The 19,380-nt window shown below is 30.1% G+C and overlaps 1 protein-coding gene across 2 annotated transcripts in view; it reads left to right on the top strand.

The window, feature by feature from the left end:
- LOC136983424 (QRFP-like peptide receptor) overlaps positions 1–18,881 on the top strand; it is a 35,104-nt gene extending 16,223 nt beyond the window's left edge. For both annotated transcript variants that reach the window (XM_067280161.1, XM_067280160.1), the window contains exons 4-7: positions 14,545–14,646; positions 16,314–16,476; positions 16,726–16,829; positions 17,502–18,881. In XM_067280161.1, coding sequence (XP_067136262.1) covers positions 14,545–14,646; positions 16,314–16,476; positions 16,726–16,817 — 357 coding nt within the window. In that variant the 3' untranslated portion in view covers positions 16,818–16,829; positions 17,502–18,881. The remainder of the gene's footprint in view (positions 1–14,544; positions 14,647–16,313; positions 16,477–16,725; positions 16,830–17,501) is intronic.
- Positions 18,882–19,380: the final 499 nt, after the last annotated feature.

The raw sequence follows: 19,380 nt of genomic DNA, 5'->3' as shown, positions 1-19,380 counted from the left end.
TTGAGGTTGAATAACCTTATTAGAAATCAGAAAACTTTAAATTTACAACTTTCTTCTATGGACAAATTTATGAATTCAGTAGAATGTCCTGAAAATACGATTCCATTTATCTAAATCAGTAAAGTGTTAACTATTATTATTTTCTATAAAACTTTTATAACTTTTAGCATCGTCAGCGACCTTTAATTGACCCGAGAACACTTCTTCAAGATGATAAAATTATCTTCTATACACTTCAACTTTCCACTCCAACGTTCCTTAATGGTCGATCGAAAATTTTAGCGACGTAGGTAATGTAGAGAGAGAGAGAGAAAGCAAACATCGTATCAAAAGAAAATAGTAGATTAATCTCAGAATATGAGTCAAAGGGATTGCTTAGAGGAATGCTACGGTATTGTGAGAAATGAAGCTGTTACTCGTTAATTCTTCATCAAACTAACAGAAATTTATATCAGAGCACGAAGAACTCCTTCCGCATGAAAACGTGTTAATTAAAAGTATGTTTATTGTTAATAACATTATGAAAGCCATTTTGGACTTAATGGAAATGTAACACTAATGTGCAGTTGTTTGTTTAGGTCTACACACGTGTAAAATGCTGAATTGTTAAATTCGATAGAACTTTATAGTCTTTATTTATTCCTTACTAAGTCTAGGAAAGATAACAAAAAGGCATTCGAACTAGGAACGAACCAAAACAATAGATACTGTATCAATTCTTCTGTTGGTGAAACATGTTCGTATATAGCATGAACTTCTCTCCTATAAACAGTTATTCGTGTTACAAGCATTATAAAAAATTTAAATTCTTATACAAATCTTTATACTTTTTATAAATAATTTGCTAATTGTTTAAAAAAATTTTAGAATTTTTCACAAAATGCAATTTTATTGTATCTTAAAATTTGGTAGAAATTCATATTTGTTTTTGCATTTTTCTTTAATTATTAGTCTCTATCAAAATTTCTGGTTGTAAAAATCTAGGAAAACTTGAATATATTAAATTTTTCATCGAAGTTATCTATGGATTTCACGTACTAATGTTTTAACAATGGCACAATCTTAGTAAAAAAATATATATATGAAAACTTCTAAAGGTTTTACAGCATCTTTGCTCTTCCTGCTCTTTCGAGCGGAAAATGATAATTTAATGAAAGGGAATATTTTCATTTCTTTTATCAAAATCTGTGAAAATCCATTTCGGGATTGTGTTTCACAAACCGGAAAAGAAGCATTTTAAAGTTTATACTTCCGAAATCAACGAGTTCAAACTATCCACCGGAAGATACAAATGATGTGGCTTGTTAGATGCAATTTAAGAGCAAGTAATTAACGAAAAACTTCCTAAGAAACACGTTAAATTTCACAAGAACCAGTTTTTCGGTTGATGTCACAGCAAGGAAATATATTAGTTAATCCCCTCCAGTTTAATTTTACACTTGATCGGGTTAAATAAAGTTCTTCTAGCATCTTTATTTAATTTTGTCTCTTGCAGCACTTCGCCAAGTCTCCTAATTTATTAACCTTCTTTTGAAGGGTGATTTAATATTAATAAATGCTGCTTATCAATGTCTTATACTCGACACCTCTCTGATGTCTGGTTGTTGAACCTTTCAATGACAAGAATGCTCTATGTAAAGGAGAAATATCTTTGCTGTTATTGAAGAGAATTTCAGATAGAATTTGTGTTTTTGTTAATAGAAATCTATTAAACATTGACATATCAAAAGAAAATATGAAATGGAGACACTGTAATTGATGCGACGTCATTTTCTGGATAAGAAGGATCACAACTGCAGTCATCTCAGAGAATTTTGATCCATAAACTAATACTTCTTTACTAATTAAACCGGAATATGAAAACATTACATAAAGTTGTATCTAATTAAGTAAATTATAAGAATTCTTTAGACATTTGCCATTCTGTTTCTTAAAGTATTGTATTCAGTTCTTTCATAAGTACTACAATTTCTTCCTAATGACTGGAGTGAAACAGTTGCAAGAGCTTTGTACAGTTGTCATATACTTATCTTATAATTATTTTATTAGATAGAAAATATAAAAACTACTTAAAACTAATTGGATTATGCAAAACATTAAAAGCAAATTTGTTTTTTAATCTATTATTCTCGGGGTATGGCTGTTTTCTCGTTTAAAAAGTGGAAGTCTATCTACTTAGTAAATCAACGGGGAATTTTTTATGTATAGTGTTACTTTCTTCGCTTATTTTGCATGTAAATACCTACTTTTATAAAGTAACTTAATATATTCACTTTAGTTAATTAAATTTTTTTAGCTTTAATTATCGATTTCTAAGATACTCATCTTGAGCTTCTTTCTATGTTTCTATCTCTTTTCCCTCTATATATTGTTCAGTAAGCTTTATGCAAATTTCAATTATATGTAAAAGTATACATATCGAGTTTTACATGCTCTCTATCGAAATTATTTAAATATTTGTTTATGGAAGAAGTTAGCTCCAAAGATAAAATTCGTCTTCATATCGATCTCAGCATCCTGAAGCGAGAAGTTGGAGAGAAGAAAAAATCGATGAACAAGAAATAAGAGCGTAACAAGTGTTTATGCTTTAACAAGTTAGAGAATGGTTATATTTAGTATTATAACTATCATTTTCTTAACTCTAATACGTGAAAACTTAATTATATTATAGAATTGATCATCTCAAGCCTCGAATTAAGTATAGAATTCTGCATTTTCTTACCGAATTTACCTATTATCTCTTCTTTTTTTCGTGAATATTATCGTATAATTAGCTTATATCTTAAATATATCACAAACTAAATCGTAATATAGTTGGAAAAACTGGTTATTCTGTAAGATAACTGGAAAAACAGTACTTTTTTTAACACTAAAGATTAATCTATAATACTTAACTAGTATTTCAGTAACGAAAATAATCTCTCCACATCATTAAGAGATGCGTAAGATTCTTTGAAGTTTATCAAACTATTATAAATTCCTACAGATGTATCTCGAGAAATAAATTAGCAATATTGAAATATTTTTAATAGTTCGACTCCACATTACATCATTAGTAGTCATAGACATTGTCGTTAAGTCCAGGATGAAAATACTCGAGTCTACGTGGAAAAAATCGATGGGTTGCCTTTCTTTACCTAATGAGGGTGACCGAATGCCAGTTTCTAGTTAGAAACTTTTTTCAGCAGAATGAGAAAGAAACGTGATTCTCGTCTTTGATGTCAATTATCGAGAAAGGATTAAAGCAAAGAGAGATTCTTATTTCTTCACGCTCAATCGCATTTTAAGAGAGAACTTATTTGAAAGTAATGAAACACCATAACGTCATTAAATTACATGAATTGCCCCAGTAGGGTCTTAACGTTTAAATGTTCATGAAAGGCAATTCTGTATCAATCAGGAAATTCTTCCGTTCTTCCGTTCCAAATCTGTCTCGACGGCCTATTTATCATAGAAAATACGTGAAACAGCATTTAGCTCCGAGTTTTTCTTAACTTGCTAGCAAAATGAATGTATACTCGACCATTAAATGAAGATATCTCTTTAACTATTTACTCGGTGAAGTACTTTTTTACATATGCTAACTTTCCCTCATTTAAAGACTTTTAAATACTTCCTGTTTATAATTTAATATGCGAAAACCTATATAAATCACGGCATAAATTTATAAAAGTAGAATGGTGTATACAACACTTTTATCTACGCATAATTTAAATTAGTTGCAAACTCGAAAGAGTAAATCAATTTATCTTCTTCATTACTACTCACTTGTTACATAGTTTCGCATGACCAAGTTAGCTAATTTGAATATGCTAATTTTATCTACGTACTGCTGCAATACTGATAAAAATAATGCACAGTTCTCTTGGGAATATTAGTTGTAATAAGTATCACATCTCGTACGAGTGCTAAATAAACGATAATTTATACAAAACATTTTTAAAATTCAATATATTTTTCTCTCGAAAACAGACTTAGAATATTAATTTATAATTTTTCAATGTAATTTGCATGCGAAGATATGTAAAAGCCCACCAAAAAACTATATTAAGTGGAGCTACTAGTGAGGAATTATACGATATCCGATCATTATAACTGGAAAACGAAATAAAATAATTGAATAAAATAGTTCTATGGAATTTCCTAACATTTATTCATCGATAAAAATGATAAAATTTAATTGTTTCTTCGTATATTTACATAAATAATCCTTGTGATGCTGGAGAGACTATGGGAGATTTTAGTGTAATGGGAGATTTTGATGGATTGGGCATTTGGAAAGAATGGAACCGGAGAGAAAGGTGTATCAAGTGTATAGAGAAAGACCAGAGGGGAGAAGGTTGAGAGGGAGACCACGTAAAAGATGGGATGAGGATGTGGAGGCTGATTTGAGAAAGATGGGTGTGAGCTGCTGGAGAAAGAAGCCCCAAAATAAAAAAGAATGGATGAAAATCCTGGATGAGGCCAAGGTCCTTCAAGGACTATGAGGGCCAGAGAGAAGAAGAAGAAGAATGCTGGAGAGACTAACTCACTAGCATCACTTCACTATATCAGCATATCTCCATACGATTAACGTTACTTTTTAAAAATATTATTTAAAATAAATTTCTCTTCGTTAAATTGGTTCTAGATCTACAAAATTTAAACTTTTAATTTTCTAATTAAATCCCAATCAATGTGCAAAGTAAATAAAATTTACAAAGCTACAGATTTTTCTTCGTTTCTCTATAAAATACTATTATAAATATAATCTTATTAGCCTGCAATTTGTAAAAATTGTAGACCTCTAAATTCCCAGTCATTCGTCTGCCTGCCTGTCTGTCCTTCCTTAATCTCGAGAACTGAGTTAGATAGATGAAAGACGAGATGAGATATGGAAAGTTTAGGAGCCTGAGGCCCAATTAATTGTAAAGACCCAAGTACTTTGAGATGGAGAACGTATATTTTAAATTAATTTAATTTAAAATATGCATTGTGACGATGCCACAATAAAAAAATTCCTCGTTCATTATAATTTAAAATTTTTTGTACGTGAATAATAATCGTAATTAATAGAAGAAGATTTCTGAAACATTTTTACACATCACTTGCAATAAAAATCATAAAAATTGGATTATTAGGAGCATATCAAAGGAAGTAAATCGCTCTCAAATTGGATTCAAAAATATTTACGTACAAATCTATTGAGTGGACAAGTATAAAATCCACTTATTTATATTCTTTTTTAATTAAATTGTTTGTATGTTTGATTGGATTCACAAAGAAAGTACTTCTTCGTTCGAAAATAATTAGAATAAAGCTAAGCCGGCTTTAAGAAATATGCTATAAGAAAGGCCATCTTTCACAATTTGTGAAGTGTTTTAAAAAATTTTTAAAGTAATTTTTAAAAGATGAGGGAGTAACCAAGGAAAATACACTGGAAATTTCGTATTTTCATAGATAAACAAACGTTTAACGAACATTTATCTATATCTAAGCAAGAGTTTAATAAATGTTGGAAGGGTGAATAAGATGAATGAGTTTTCGACGTCAAACTGGGTGGACAAATAAAATACACGTAGTTAAAGGGAGATCAAAAAACGCGAAGAGTAATTATCTTGAAGTTGAAGTGTCGACGTCTAACTACTGTTTAGGGAGGAAATTCTTGACGTCATCCGTCGATGGAGGCACTTCTCGAAATATATTTCTACTCGCTAAAAATTAACTTCAATTACGTAAAATATAAATGGGTATAAAGAGTTTAACTAAACGGTTTAATTTATGTTTTAACCCGTTTATTATAATAAACCCCGCTCTACGACCGCTCTCGTTTTAACAACTGGAAATAATTTTATATTACGATTGTATAAAATACACATATTTTGAGCCATTCCTGTGAGAAATTACATACACACAACTGCATTTCCGTAAACATGTTCTCAATTTATAACATTTGAGCCTAGGAAGTAAAGCGGTTCGTTTAACGACGAGCCATTGTATTTCAGGAATTAATTAGGTCGTTAAAACGGGGGAATATATAGGAGTATTTTTAATTTAATTTTCATTTGTAATTTATATAAAAATAAAAAAATACAAGGTGTTTTTTTTTAAGACGAGAGTCGTAAAAATTGTTTAGGGCGAGTACTTCTTTGAAGATTTTAATTTAAACTTCTCCAAAAGTCTCTAAACAATGATTGACTTTTGTGGTCGATACAATCTTATAACATTTTTTACGATCTTTAAATTGTTTCCTATTTCTCTTCTAAGTTTAACATTATTTCTTTGAAAGTTACTTCCATCAGGTTACACCTTTCTTCAATTTTCTTACTTCGAAACTCGTTATCCGTAAAGAAAAAAGGCTTTCTTTTTTTGTTTTTTTTTATTTTCTCTTCGTCCCTCGCTTCGTATTCATTCAAAAAGTCTATTTTAAAAGTTTATTTTGAGTTTGTTTACTTCCATAAAACTTCTCCTTCGAGATTTTACACTAAATTAGATAAGAGCTTGCCATTCAGGATGCTCGAAGCTTCATCACATCTACAATAAAAACGTGAATAATTTATTCTTAAGTAATTTTAAGATTTAAAATTTAAATAATATTTTCTATCGAAAGAGTTAAGATTTAATTAATGATAATTTCTAGAATCGAGATACAAATTTGCATAATTTCAACTTAATCGAAATGGAGATCGATCTTTTCACTATTTATCGTGATGAAATTTGTGGATATTTACATAAAATAAACATTATTTCTTTAAATTTATTAAGTAAATATATATAAGTCATAATTTTCTTTCTTAACGAGACTTGAGAGAATTTCTTAGAAAATTAAATGAGGTGGGGAGGATGGAGATGCTTTAATGTTAAGTGATCGAGATAAGCGATGTTATGGATTTACTTTGTAATGTTAAGATGATAGTAATGATGACATAGTCTTCTGAATAAAGATGTCAAGCACTTCTTTCCTAACTGCTGCTCGTTTAAAGTAGGAATAAATGATAAACTTGGTAATTTCCTGTTACTTTCCACGCTTCACAAGAACCTAGTTTAGTCACTTTCGGAGTTGTTGGAAAGGTTCCATTTCACTTTTATCGTGTTCCTCCCAATCACTTACAGATACTGGTTTGGAGTTAAAGCCTAATCTAAGTACATCACTTAAATAAGTATATCCTTCCAAGTATAGTTCTTAAGTAATAAGGAGGAGATGATCTCAAATTTTCGCAAGAGTATAGTAATTTCTCTTTGCTTATCACGCTATTCCACAATCCATTATAGCCACTTTCGAAGCTCCTGAGAAAGTCCCAGATTATCTTCTAGTCGTATTTTCTCCTCCTCCTCCTCATTCGTTTAGAGAACGACATTAAAACTATGTTTATCTTTAATATAATCATGCAAAATAATAATATTCTTTTAGAAATTACGAAGTTTCCAATTCAATTAAAATACCCTATTTAATTTTCTCTCGTGTATTAAGAATGAATGCATTTTTAGAGGAAATTTGCATTTGGTTCAGTGATGTCTGTCGTGTTGCTTGATCTTCAGATTTTTTTACTTCTTAATTTTGATATATTCCTTTCTTTTTAGGCATTTTCTTATCACTCAAATCCTCTTCTTAAAGAAACTGTCGGATCGATTCATTCGTCATGATTACCCGACTTTTTTGAGGGTTTTCGCCTCGTTTAAAACACCTAAGAATATATGTTAAAACATTAAAGTATCGAATGTTTACGACTGGGAAAACTTGTCATGTCGTCCTACGAATAAGTGGATTTACTTCTTTGCAACGTCGTCACTTATTTATTTACTTGTAATAAATCTTAACGTTGTCTGAACTACTAGGATCCCGAATGCAAGCTTTATTTTTACAATTTGCATATGTAGATGGATAGAAAAAAGAATAAAAATGACTTTATTGTGAATCTGTACTTTCCAAATATGCTAATGAATAGCAAGAATATATTTAATATATAAAAGTAATATATTTTGGGTAATGTTACCTATGGTTCCAAGATGGTGGCTCGTCTCTAATTCCAGCAAGGAAATAGTGGGTACGCACGTTCTAACCTATTCTAATAATTTTGTTGGTAATAATTATGGTAATTTATTAGAATAGGTTAAGTTAGGTTAGAACGTGCGTTCTCACTGTTTCCCTTCTTCTATTTGCTGGAATCGGAGACGAGCCGCCATCTTGGAACTATAGGTAACATTAACCTATATTTTTAGTCGAATCTATTGAAAATAACGAAAAGAACGATCGAATTTCAACCAAAATACTATTTTCTTCCAGTTTTTCCGATAGAAATTTTACTTTCGACTCAAATTTCTTCTGTATAATGCAACTATCCAATGCCTATTTAATTTAATTTGTAATTAGATTTTACTTTTTTACAAATTAAATAAAGCGATGTTTCTCTACTTCATAACCAGAGTAATTAATAATACACTACATAATTGAAAAATATAGAAAATATTTATGTTTTAACAAGGACCACATAGCTCTTACAACATTTTAGATAAAGAAGACAGAAAGAATATGTTAATCTTAAAAACAGCATTAAATGATTGTTATTTTCCTATTTATGCACTCTCCTAAACACTTAAATGACACTTGTCGCCTGTTGAAATCTTCAATTATCTCATTCTAGTTAAAAAAACGTAATCTAAATCTTAATTTAGGAAAAGTATTGAAGAAAATATTATGCCCGAAGAAAATTTCTGCTTCTTAAACGATTGAATTTGTGATAAATTCAAATTAAATAATAAACCAGTCAAACTTAATTCTTCATTTCCATAATAAGATTAGAACATGTTACTTTCTAAGAATTTAATATTTAAGCAGTTTTGTAAACAATTATCGCGACTAAAAGACTTATTAAAGCTTTAAATGAGAGATGTTTACGGGAATAAAGACACGGCGTATAATTAATTATGAAAATTTTTATTAATTATCCTTCCGGATGGCGGATGCCGCTGGTTCGCGTATTTCGCTAAACGAATAGTCATATTTATCATTTAATTTTTATTAAAGTTTTGTCGTTTATCTTTAAGGTTTTAAATTAATTCTGTATTTAACTTTCTTCATTAATTTTTATCTTACTCTTAAACTTTTGTTTGGATTCTTCTATTTTTCTCCTCTGATCGAATTCCATATTTTTCGATGTAAACATTTTACTTTATTCTAATGATATTTTATTATTTTTAAAATTTTAATTTAGTAAAAATAATGAGTTTTTGTGTGATTATAAGTAGAAAATATGAATATTTCTATTATACAATATTTTAATTTGTGAGGTGTTGACATAACTTGAACACCAGGGGGCAAAAGTCGGATTTAATAATGTAATAATTATTTATTTTCGTACTTTTATTTTGTAAAATCGATTAAAAATAAATACTAATTAAAATAAATCATAAAAAATATATTGCGGAAAAAAGTAATAAATAGTTTTTTAAAATCATTTTTAAATTTAATAGGATTGGAAAACATTATTAATCGGATACGAAACTATCGCACAAGCATTTAATGTTACTAATTTTTGGAATTTCCCTCTGGTGGCGAAGTCAAACAAATTTTGCCACGTTTACTGTACTTCTGACATGTGTTTAAAGCAATAATTGTATATTAATTACAGATAATTCCAAGTTGACTAATCCAGGCTTTAAACTAATGAAAGAAAATAATTTCCAAAACTTCGGGACGTGTCAATATTTTTGATTTGAAGGAAAAGTTACAGAGTAGAGATGAATTTTATTGAATGTGAAACGATAAATTACTTTAGCTGAAAACAGATATTTATATTTGTCAAAATATTGTAATTTTATATGATTTGACATAAAATAAACATCAAAATTTTAAGATGAGGCTCTTGAAACACTCAAAGAGAACTCGTAAAACTTTCACAATCTTTCCTACCAAACATTATTTTCCAGATGAATTCTTCGAAAATTCGCGATTTAAAGCCATTTTCTTCAAAAAGATATGGTTTTATTTCTGCAAACTTAACAATAAATAATGCAGCAGATCTAATTGAAGTTATTTCTTCGTGGATCGAACTTGTTATTAAATTTTACAGAATAATCCAATGTTAATTTTCTACCGATCTTCGTTCCCATTCAAACTAAATTAATTAAATGTATTGAATTTGAATGCTAGAATGTGTCAAAATGAATTAACACGTGTCTTATTCTCTCAAATGTGTATCAAGATATCATCTTTAGTGGGGCATCAAGTACAGGTTCATGTGTAAAACTTTCTATAGTTAGATCTAAAAGATTAAGAGTTGGCATATCTCTTTACTCTCCTTGAATATCTCTCTGAATCTTTAGAATTTTATTTTTTAAGATGCAATCTTAAATAATTCTTGGCTACAGAACTTTAAGATCGTCTAAAGAAATTTTAAAATATTATAAACGTTACCATTTTTAAGAAAAATTTGCTATAAATATCACTTAATTTATTGATATTCGTCTTGAAAAAGATACAGAAAACTGGTACCATTTTAATCGTAAATTCTCTTTTACTAAAACTTGTGCCAACGAATTCTACTGAATTTAATCGATTTTACATCATTTCTATTTGGTTAAAGTTCTAGATATAAAAGCCGTTTACAATTGTTTAGAATTGTCAATAAATTTCTTACATTTTGCTTTCTAAATCATTCAACGTGACATTTATTAAATCGTATCGATTTTCTTTACAAAAATGTCATGATAATTTATCTAAAAATAAATTATTTTAAGATGTTACCCCTAGAATATATCGAGTATTCACGTATAAGAAGAATAAACCTCATTTAATCTTCAACTCTCTAGTTACATTTCTTTATTTGAATCGGCCTGACTTAATTTATAACATGCAAAACTAGTTTATTTAACAATAAATTTGTCAGAGATAATTCTCGTGAGACTACATATCATTTCACGAGAGAGATTAAATTAAATATTTCATATCAAACGTCATTACTATATTTAATCTTTGTCATCAGTTTTCTAGATCAGTATCTGAGTTAATGATAAACATTATTTATAACATGTTAAAGGAGCCATTATTTTATTTATTACATTGGAATTTTTGGAAATTTAGTTTCTAATTGTTGAACAGAACGGAAAAAAGTTTTGTTTTTTAGTTATTTTTATTGACATAGCTCTTAATTCTGAAGTTTAAAGGGTTGCTTTGTGATTTCGTCACAATAAACGTCTCAGTTATCACTTAAAAGAGTTTAAGTTGAATCATATAGTTTTAATTCCATTCTCCTCTTCGAGTACGTAAAGGGTCACTGTTAAACAAAGGAACAATGAGAGGTAGGAATATTTGAATGGGATCGACCTCGATTCATGACTGAATTCAATAAGGAACATTGTTACGGTTAAATTAGAAAATTTGGAGACGTGACGTGAATATGACATTATGCTAACACATTATACTAACTAATTTTTAATGAAGAGGAATGATAATTCTTATCTATCCATGATCTTTAATCAATATTTCCAGGTAATTTCCGAGTTTTACAATGCGAAAACCTGATAGAACACATAACAAATGACAAAAGATAACGATTCTTTCGATATAGAATCACAGTTAGTAAAGTAGTAGTCGTTTTATGACGACGTCTTCCGACAATATCGGTAGTTCTAAATTTATATATATATTACATCAAGCTATTGTATTTATAAAATTTTCGTCACAGACAAAATTTTAAATCGTTCAAATGATACAAAGTACAAGTTGACGCGTTATACAATTGAACAATTTTTATACTCTAATTGGATTTGCATTGTCTTAGCTATTATGGAAATGGTATTGTTCCTTCTTAAACGTATTATGTTGAATACGAAGATAGTATAGTGTTTTTCTTTTCTAATAAATCTACCGCAATCTTATTAAAATTTTTCTAGCGTATTAGAGTAAAGGAAAAATTTCAGAAGAGATTTTGTAGAGAAATCCATATCTATCCACGTGACAGACTTACGATAATGCCACACGTCAGATAAGTGTTTCATGTGTTAAGCCGACGAATTCGGGATTTGTTCCGGATCAGAAAACAAATTCTCCAACAAATTTTTCGTTTAATCTCTACTAAAAAAAAAAACAACTTTAAAAGTTTTATTTCTTATTGAATTTCTTTCGTTCGGTGGGATAATGCAAAGTTAAACAATACTAGATTGTATAGATATACATATTCTTTTATTGCCATGTATGAATAACTTTTAATGTTATTTTTTTATGTTGTAATCAATGTTAGTTGTTATATGATAAATATAACCTTTAACAGTGGCGTAGCGAACATAACTGGCGCCGGACACTTTATTGGAGCTCCCTCCCCTCCTCCAGAAACACATATAGTTTGTCTTGGAGACCATTTGGGCGCAATCTCTGCGAGTGGCGCCCGGTGCATGATACACCCCCTTGCACCCCCTCGCTACGCCACTGACCTTTAATAACAGCTTAGAAGTTGTAAGTTCTACATAAAAATCTTTAGAATCTACTCTTTTTTTTACGATCTTCGCCACATTAATTTCAAGATAATTTTGAAAAATTTGCACAAAGTATTGTAATTTTTTTTTTTTTTCAAAAAAGTTTTTAAAGCAGAATTATCTGGTGTTTATTTTCCTGACAGCTTTAACGGTTTAATGTGTATTTTCTCTAATGATTAATTAGTCACTTCTATCGCGTCAAAAAATCGAAGCGTGGCGTATAGAATAACTAATGATTTATGGGTATCGCCTGCAGTCTTTACATATATAACTTAGTCAAGCAATGTTATTCAATTTTAGCATCAACCTGTCTATACTTTCATTTAAAAAAATAAACTTTTTAGCACCGAAATTTCACTTTTTATTCCTGATTTTACTTCCGAGACAATTGGGGCAAACCCCTATTATATTGAAGAATATGTTAAGAATGTATTAATAATAAAAAATAGTATTGTATTGTCTTTGTCTCTATCAGTATTTGTCAGGTACGATATTAAAAAGGTAAAGGAATTAACTAAGATAATAAATTACAATAGATACTCGAAGACTACCCACTAAGAGAAAGCAATGGAAGATGCAGCAATCGTTTAGATTGTGGGTGATGATTCCTAATTTGAACAGTATTGCTTCTTTGTCAATAACGAAATTACCAAGTTGTAAATGTTTTAATGGGCGCATTATCGGAGTAAAGTCTACAATGCATCAAAAACTTCTTGTAATGAAGGGCATAAAGGGCGCAAAGGTATCACTTAGAGTTTAATTCCGCTAATGAATTTCGTATTTTCCAAACGCGGGACTTAACAATACGCTATCAGAAGAGGGGAAAAAACCTGTTAAAGACAAAAGAAAAACAAAAGAAATTAGGTAATGTGGTAATTTACGATTTAATTGACGCTTTTGTCTTGGTAATTGCTTCTTTACGTTACGAGTCGATGCTTTTTCCCCTTGTCTTAAAGTACCACGTTTCTTCTATCGAAATGAAAAATTTTGTTTAAATTAGTTATAAAAACTTTTCAATTTTGTCAAGGGATTAATTTTTATCAAACTTTTCATCATTAATTTGTTCGAAAAGTTCAATGGCACAGATACAATCTTACTGTTTAATTTTTCGTTGCTCGTGTAACTGGAGTACCCTCTTGGTATTTGATAGATTAGCTGATCAAATAATTTGACAAAAATCAAGCAAAATTAATTTTAAATAATACTTTCCAAACAATTAAAGTAATTTTTTAATTCAATTGAGACTGGCATTAATTAAACAAATCAAGTAGAACATACAGTGAGTTGCGTAATGGTGATCAATACCAAAATAATAAAATTTTTATTGAACGATTGTTTAATATTTTGGCTTTTGGTTTTTACAAGTTACAACGCTTTTGTAATATAAAAATTATGTAAGAAAAACAATAACAATTGTATAATTATTATGCCTTTGTGTCCTCTATCGTAATTTAAAATTTATCTTGTATACTAGTACTTTTTATTATCAATTAACAGGACTTATTATACTGGAATTATGGATGCAGGTGAACTAAATAAAAAATATTATTTTTGATCTGTAAGACTAAATATCTGCATTCATAATTCCAGTATAATAAGTCCTGTTAATTGATAAAAATAGTACTAGTATACATTTCTAATTTGTTAATGTTTCTTACGTCTAATTGTTTATTTATGTTATAATTATTCTTCTTTTACATCATTTTTCTTTCCTTGTCCGGTCGTGTTTCCATTCATCCTTTCTACTCTTTCATCCTCATCTTTTCTACTAGATTTCTTCACTTTCTCTTTTGTCTTGTTTTCCTTCTTCTCTTTATGTTAATTGCTCTTTATTAGCTCTTTTAAAAGAGTTTACACGATTCACTTTCGTTTGTATATCAATTAAGTTTAGTTAAATCCAAACTGAGTTTGGTAATATACATCATTAAATCTCTCATCCTCCGGGAAGCCTCTTGTTACGTTTGAGGCAACAGAATTTAAATCTTACAGACAATTAATTGCATAATTGTTTCGGACAGAAATTTAGAACTATTTTAAAATATTTAAGATATTGATATTTTAATGTTAATTTCTTGGTTTATAAATGCTTTTCAGGTGATCAAAATGGTTTGTGTAGTTCTGCTGGTATTCGTTCTCTGTTGGATGCCTTTCCAGATCATCGTCCTCTACTCTCAGTTCGGACATAAAGATGCTCCTGTAAGTTCCCCTTATGTCTTTTTAAATGTATTATATCTATTTACATGTTAATTAATGTTTAAAAAACGGTTTTCTTTTTTTATTTTTTTTGTTTGTATAGATAAACCAAATAAACAAAATTACTAATTTAATGTCTATTTTAATTTTTAAAAATTATCTTAATGATATTTTATATTTTTAATCAAAAATCTTTTTGTAGTGCTATTTTTCTCTTGTAAAAAAAAAGGAAAGCGTAAAAGATTCAAAAATCTCAAGGAAAGCGTAAAGATTCTCACGTGTTTTCCATCCAAGCAGAACTCGTTGACGAAGAAATGCATTTTCTTTATACAGTCTTACTTATTATCTATCATTTTTTTAACGTTTAACCTAAAAAAAATTATTCTGTCTTTTCTTCGAGAAATTTTCCTCTAGAAACTTTCTTGAATGAAATAAACAGAGAAGTTATCTAGGAGTTGCCACATAAGCGCATGATGTATAGTGTAGATGATGCATAGGACAACTTCGTGTTGGGATATAATAAAGAAACGTCACAGGTCCGAAAAACAAACACGTTAGCTACCTTTTTTATGTCTTCTCGCAATTGTAAGTTGTCAACGACGGTTGGCGAACGGAAGATATTTCTCTCGTGAGATGAACGAGAGACACGACAGTAGTGTGACGTTTTCGTTTTTCTGTCAGATTGCGGCGAGTGGTCGGTTCGATAAGGAAACAAACCGGGATTTACTCGATCTTCCCCCCTTGTGATGGATGTCCCTCATTGTCCTGTTGGCGAAGTTCGATCGATGAAACATTTTGTAATTATCCATTGCTCCTCTCCTTTTGAATGACGTTTTAAAATCTATTATTTTAACATTTTCGTGTATGTCTTTCATTGCTTAACATTATTGTTAAATGTTATACGTTTTCAAAGAGGAATGTCGAAAATTTGATATTATTCGGACCTTCAAAAACAGTTAATTTAATAACGAAAAATGCTTCTCAGACAAAATAATACGAGTATTTTACTTGACTATTTTAATGTATAATGTAAAAAGAAAAATTTAACTAATATTATTCTTATTTCCAATTGCAATTCTTTATCTTCTCCAATTATTTAATAAATCATCCATGTAAATACTTAACTTAATCATTCGTCTTCATAGCTCCATTAACGTCAAAAAGAGTCTTGACCTTGTTAAAAGGTCAAGACTCTTATTGACGTTATTCGTTCTTAATTCGAAAAATTTTTTAAATAAATAATAATATATTTTTGTTTTTTTTTTAATTTGCTTTTTATTATTCTAACTTCTACTTACTTACAACTTTTTATAATAGGTAGTAACAGTAACAATTAGTAAATTAACAAAATACTATTTATTATGGAGGCGATATTAAAAATGTTTGCGTAAATTTGACATTTTTAATATTTAAAAATAATTTCTTCTCTCAAAACCTCAATTATTTTGGTATTATAGCTTTAAAAACCGTGTATAACGCTCAATTAGTTTAGTTTACACTACATTTCTCTGTTCTTTTTTCGATACGTGGCGCCATCTAAATTCGAATATTGTAATTACTATTTTCATCATTTTTTTTGCCATTTAAGTTTAACAAAAATCATCTTATTATTTTGTATCTTCAGTTCATACTTTTGTGCATAATTTTAGGAATAAATTCTCGTTTTTCAGCTGCCGGATTGGTTTTTGAATTTCAATTACTTCGCTACTTTTGCGGCCTACTCCAACAGTGCACTCAATCCAATTATTTATGGTGGTTTCAACAATAACTTTCGACAAGCTTTCCTCAAATTATTGAAGTGTGGCTATAGGAGGAGGACTTTCAAGAGACCTCGTAAGTAGCATTATTAATTATGTCCTGCAAATTTCCTCTTCTTTCCACATTTCACATCTCTTCTTCTAAATTTTCGAAATTCCCTAAAATACCATCAACGAATACCGAAAAAAATACATTGTTTTTCTTAATTTATTTTTTGTTTTTGTTTATTTTAAAGTATTAGAAATAAATATATTGTTTTTTAAGTCCTCGCCGTCCAAATTAGAATTACTTTGTTTACTAATAATTTGAATATTTTTCCGACAGGATCGGCCACTCAGAGATCTACAACAACTTCTTTATTATTCTGGAAATTCTCTAAAAATAAAACCGTCTCCACCTTTCGTTTATCGTCCTAGAGGACATCGATAGTAGGTTTTTATTTTAATTTAATTTCTTTGTTTCTAATTTATTTTAGTTCTTTTATGTTTTTGTTCCTAATTCGTCCACAAAAATCCTTATTTTTTCAATTTTTCTGTTGCGTGGGCAGAAATTTCAAACAAAATAGTTATCAATTTAAATATAAAATAGAAAAGTATTATTTTCTACTCTGAGGTTGCACTGTACACTCGATCGCCATCTTTGATACGATGCAGTAGGGAGAGGAGATACATTTGTCGCGAAGTTATATGCTAATTATTTAATTCTATTTCTATTGTTTGATTAATGGATGAACTTTTTCATGTGAGCTTTTGGTTAATGTTACCTATGGTTCCAAAATGGCCGCTCGTCTCTGATTCCAGCAAATAGAAGAAAGGAAACAGTGGGTACGCACGTTCTAACCTAACTTATTCTAATAAATTACCATAAGTATTACCAACAAAATTATTAGAATAGGTTAGGTTACGTTTTATTTGCTGGAATCAGAGACCAGCCGCCATTTTGGAACCATAGGTAACATTAACCGAGCTTTTGTTAAATTATAGTTTACGAGATGGGGTATAGTTTGTTTGGAGATAGATTTTACGTTGATGGTTAGATGCATGGATGAGTCAGTAGCGTAAGAGAAAATGGTGTAAGTTCACACGTTTCTTTTCCTCTAGAGGGTTCACGTATGACCTTCAGCACGGCCGTGACGTGGAGCTCTTCTCACGGAAGAAACAAGACGAACGACGGAGTCAAAGAAACAGAACTTAAGTCGCCCCTCAATGGAAACAAACTTCCGTTTTCACAAGTGAATGAGACCAAACTATCGGTTATCTGACCTCGTGACCTTCTCTCTGCTCTCTCGTCCCCGCTCTTCATGAGGATTTCTTCTAAAATTAATCCGACCATGCATCCTTGTTTCGAAGAAGGCGAATCTGTTTTTGCATAGAGAAACGCCACAAACAGTTGTCGACATCGCGAAAAACTGATGTATATAATAAGCTGTGTTATATATTGTTATTGTAATACAGAATCTCGTTTGTACAAACGCCTATCCTTAATTGTTCTAACTTGTTCCTTGAAACAGTTCGAGGTTCGACCGTTTTGACGTCATCAAACGTTGAATTCTACTAACCTACTAAGTTCTTCCTGACTCCAGAGCATTTCTCATGTTGAAACACGTACTCTTTTCAAAAAATAACTTTGAACAACATGTCTATTGGGTTATTATTTAATTGAAGACATTGTTAGATATAGGAAGTAATACGGAATTCCATACAAAGGCAGAATGAAGGACGGCATTCTGTTCATTCAGTGACATCATTATCCTTCCTTTTAAGTGTGACGTTGCAAAAACGAAACGGGAAGTATATATCAATTTGTGGCTTTTTCGATACGAAATTTGGCTTTTATATATTTTAAACTTCCTGTTTTTCCATCGAAAAATGTAATTTTTGTGAACAATTAAGGATGATGAGTAATTTTCATTATACAAGATTCTCCCACATAACGCACCATTACACACATCACACACATATATATATACACAGTTATTTTATTATACTTGTTTCATTCCTATGCCAATTCGTGCATGAACGTAGGAAATGCTTAGAAAGAATCATTTGAAATTCCAAAAATAGCAAAAATTCAAGCCGAAGAGAACTTTGTTAATGTTTCTGTAGCATCATCAAATACAGCTATTCTCTTCCTGACATCACAAAGTAATCAAAGAGGAAGCAACACAGTTTTTAAGATCAAAATTAATCTTTCATATTAAATATATTAGAATAAGCATAACTAGTTTGAAAGGTTATTCAGTAAACTGTATAAACGTTCTCACCCCCTTTCGAAGTGGGGCAGTTTAACGGGTTTTAATGTATTCTAAATCTACAAACTGGATTAAAACGTTTGAACTTCGAACTCGTTCTCCTATCAGAAAGGTGGTTAAAAGTTAGAACTGAAAGGTACTTTTGAGCTTATCTGTCAACATCTCTTCTATCCTGGATCGATGTATAGTCGAATATTTATGAATAAAAACTATATGTATATTATTTTAACCACGTATTCAAATATTTATTCTAAATTTTAAGCTGAATACGCTATATAATTTGTACTTTACTCCCTAACAATGAGATAATTCTTGTGAAAATAAAGCAATTATATATCTATAAATAAATAACGACTAACCCGTTACGAAGCTATACATCCACAAGAGCCGAATTATCGGGCTAGAGTTGGCTATAATAAATAAATAATTAATAAGACAATTTGGCCAAATTGTCTTATTAATTATTTATTTATTATAGCCAACTCTAGCCCGATAATTCGGCTCTTGTGGATGTATAGCTTCGTAACGGGTTAGTCGTTATTTATTTATATTTATACGCCTTGCCGGGGTTGCGATGGCTGGTTGAGTGCCTTGGGAGGACGTGGGCACTTGGTGTGTCCCCAGCCGGCATTGTAATGACCGTCGATGGTCGTCATGTTAGCTTATATATACTGGAGGAGGCGATCGGACTGAAGGTCCGGGTAGCGTAACTGGTAACGTGTCTGCAC

Source organism: Centruroides vittatus, unplaced genomic scaffold (assembly GCF_030686945.1).
Source record: "Centruroides vittatus isolate TY-2023 unplaced genomic scaffold, ASM3068694v2 contig_882, whole genome shotgun sequence".
Taxonomy (NCBI): domain Eukaryota; kingdom Metazoa; phylum Arthropoda; class Arachnida; order Scorpiones; family Buthidae; genus Centruroides; species Centruroides vittatus.
This window is presented reverse-complemented; position numbering and strand designations above follow the sequence as displayed.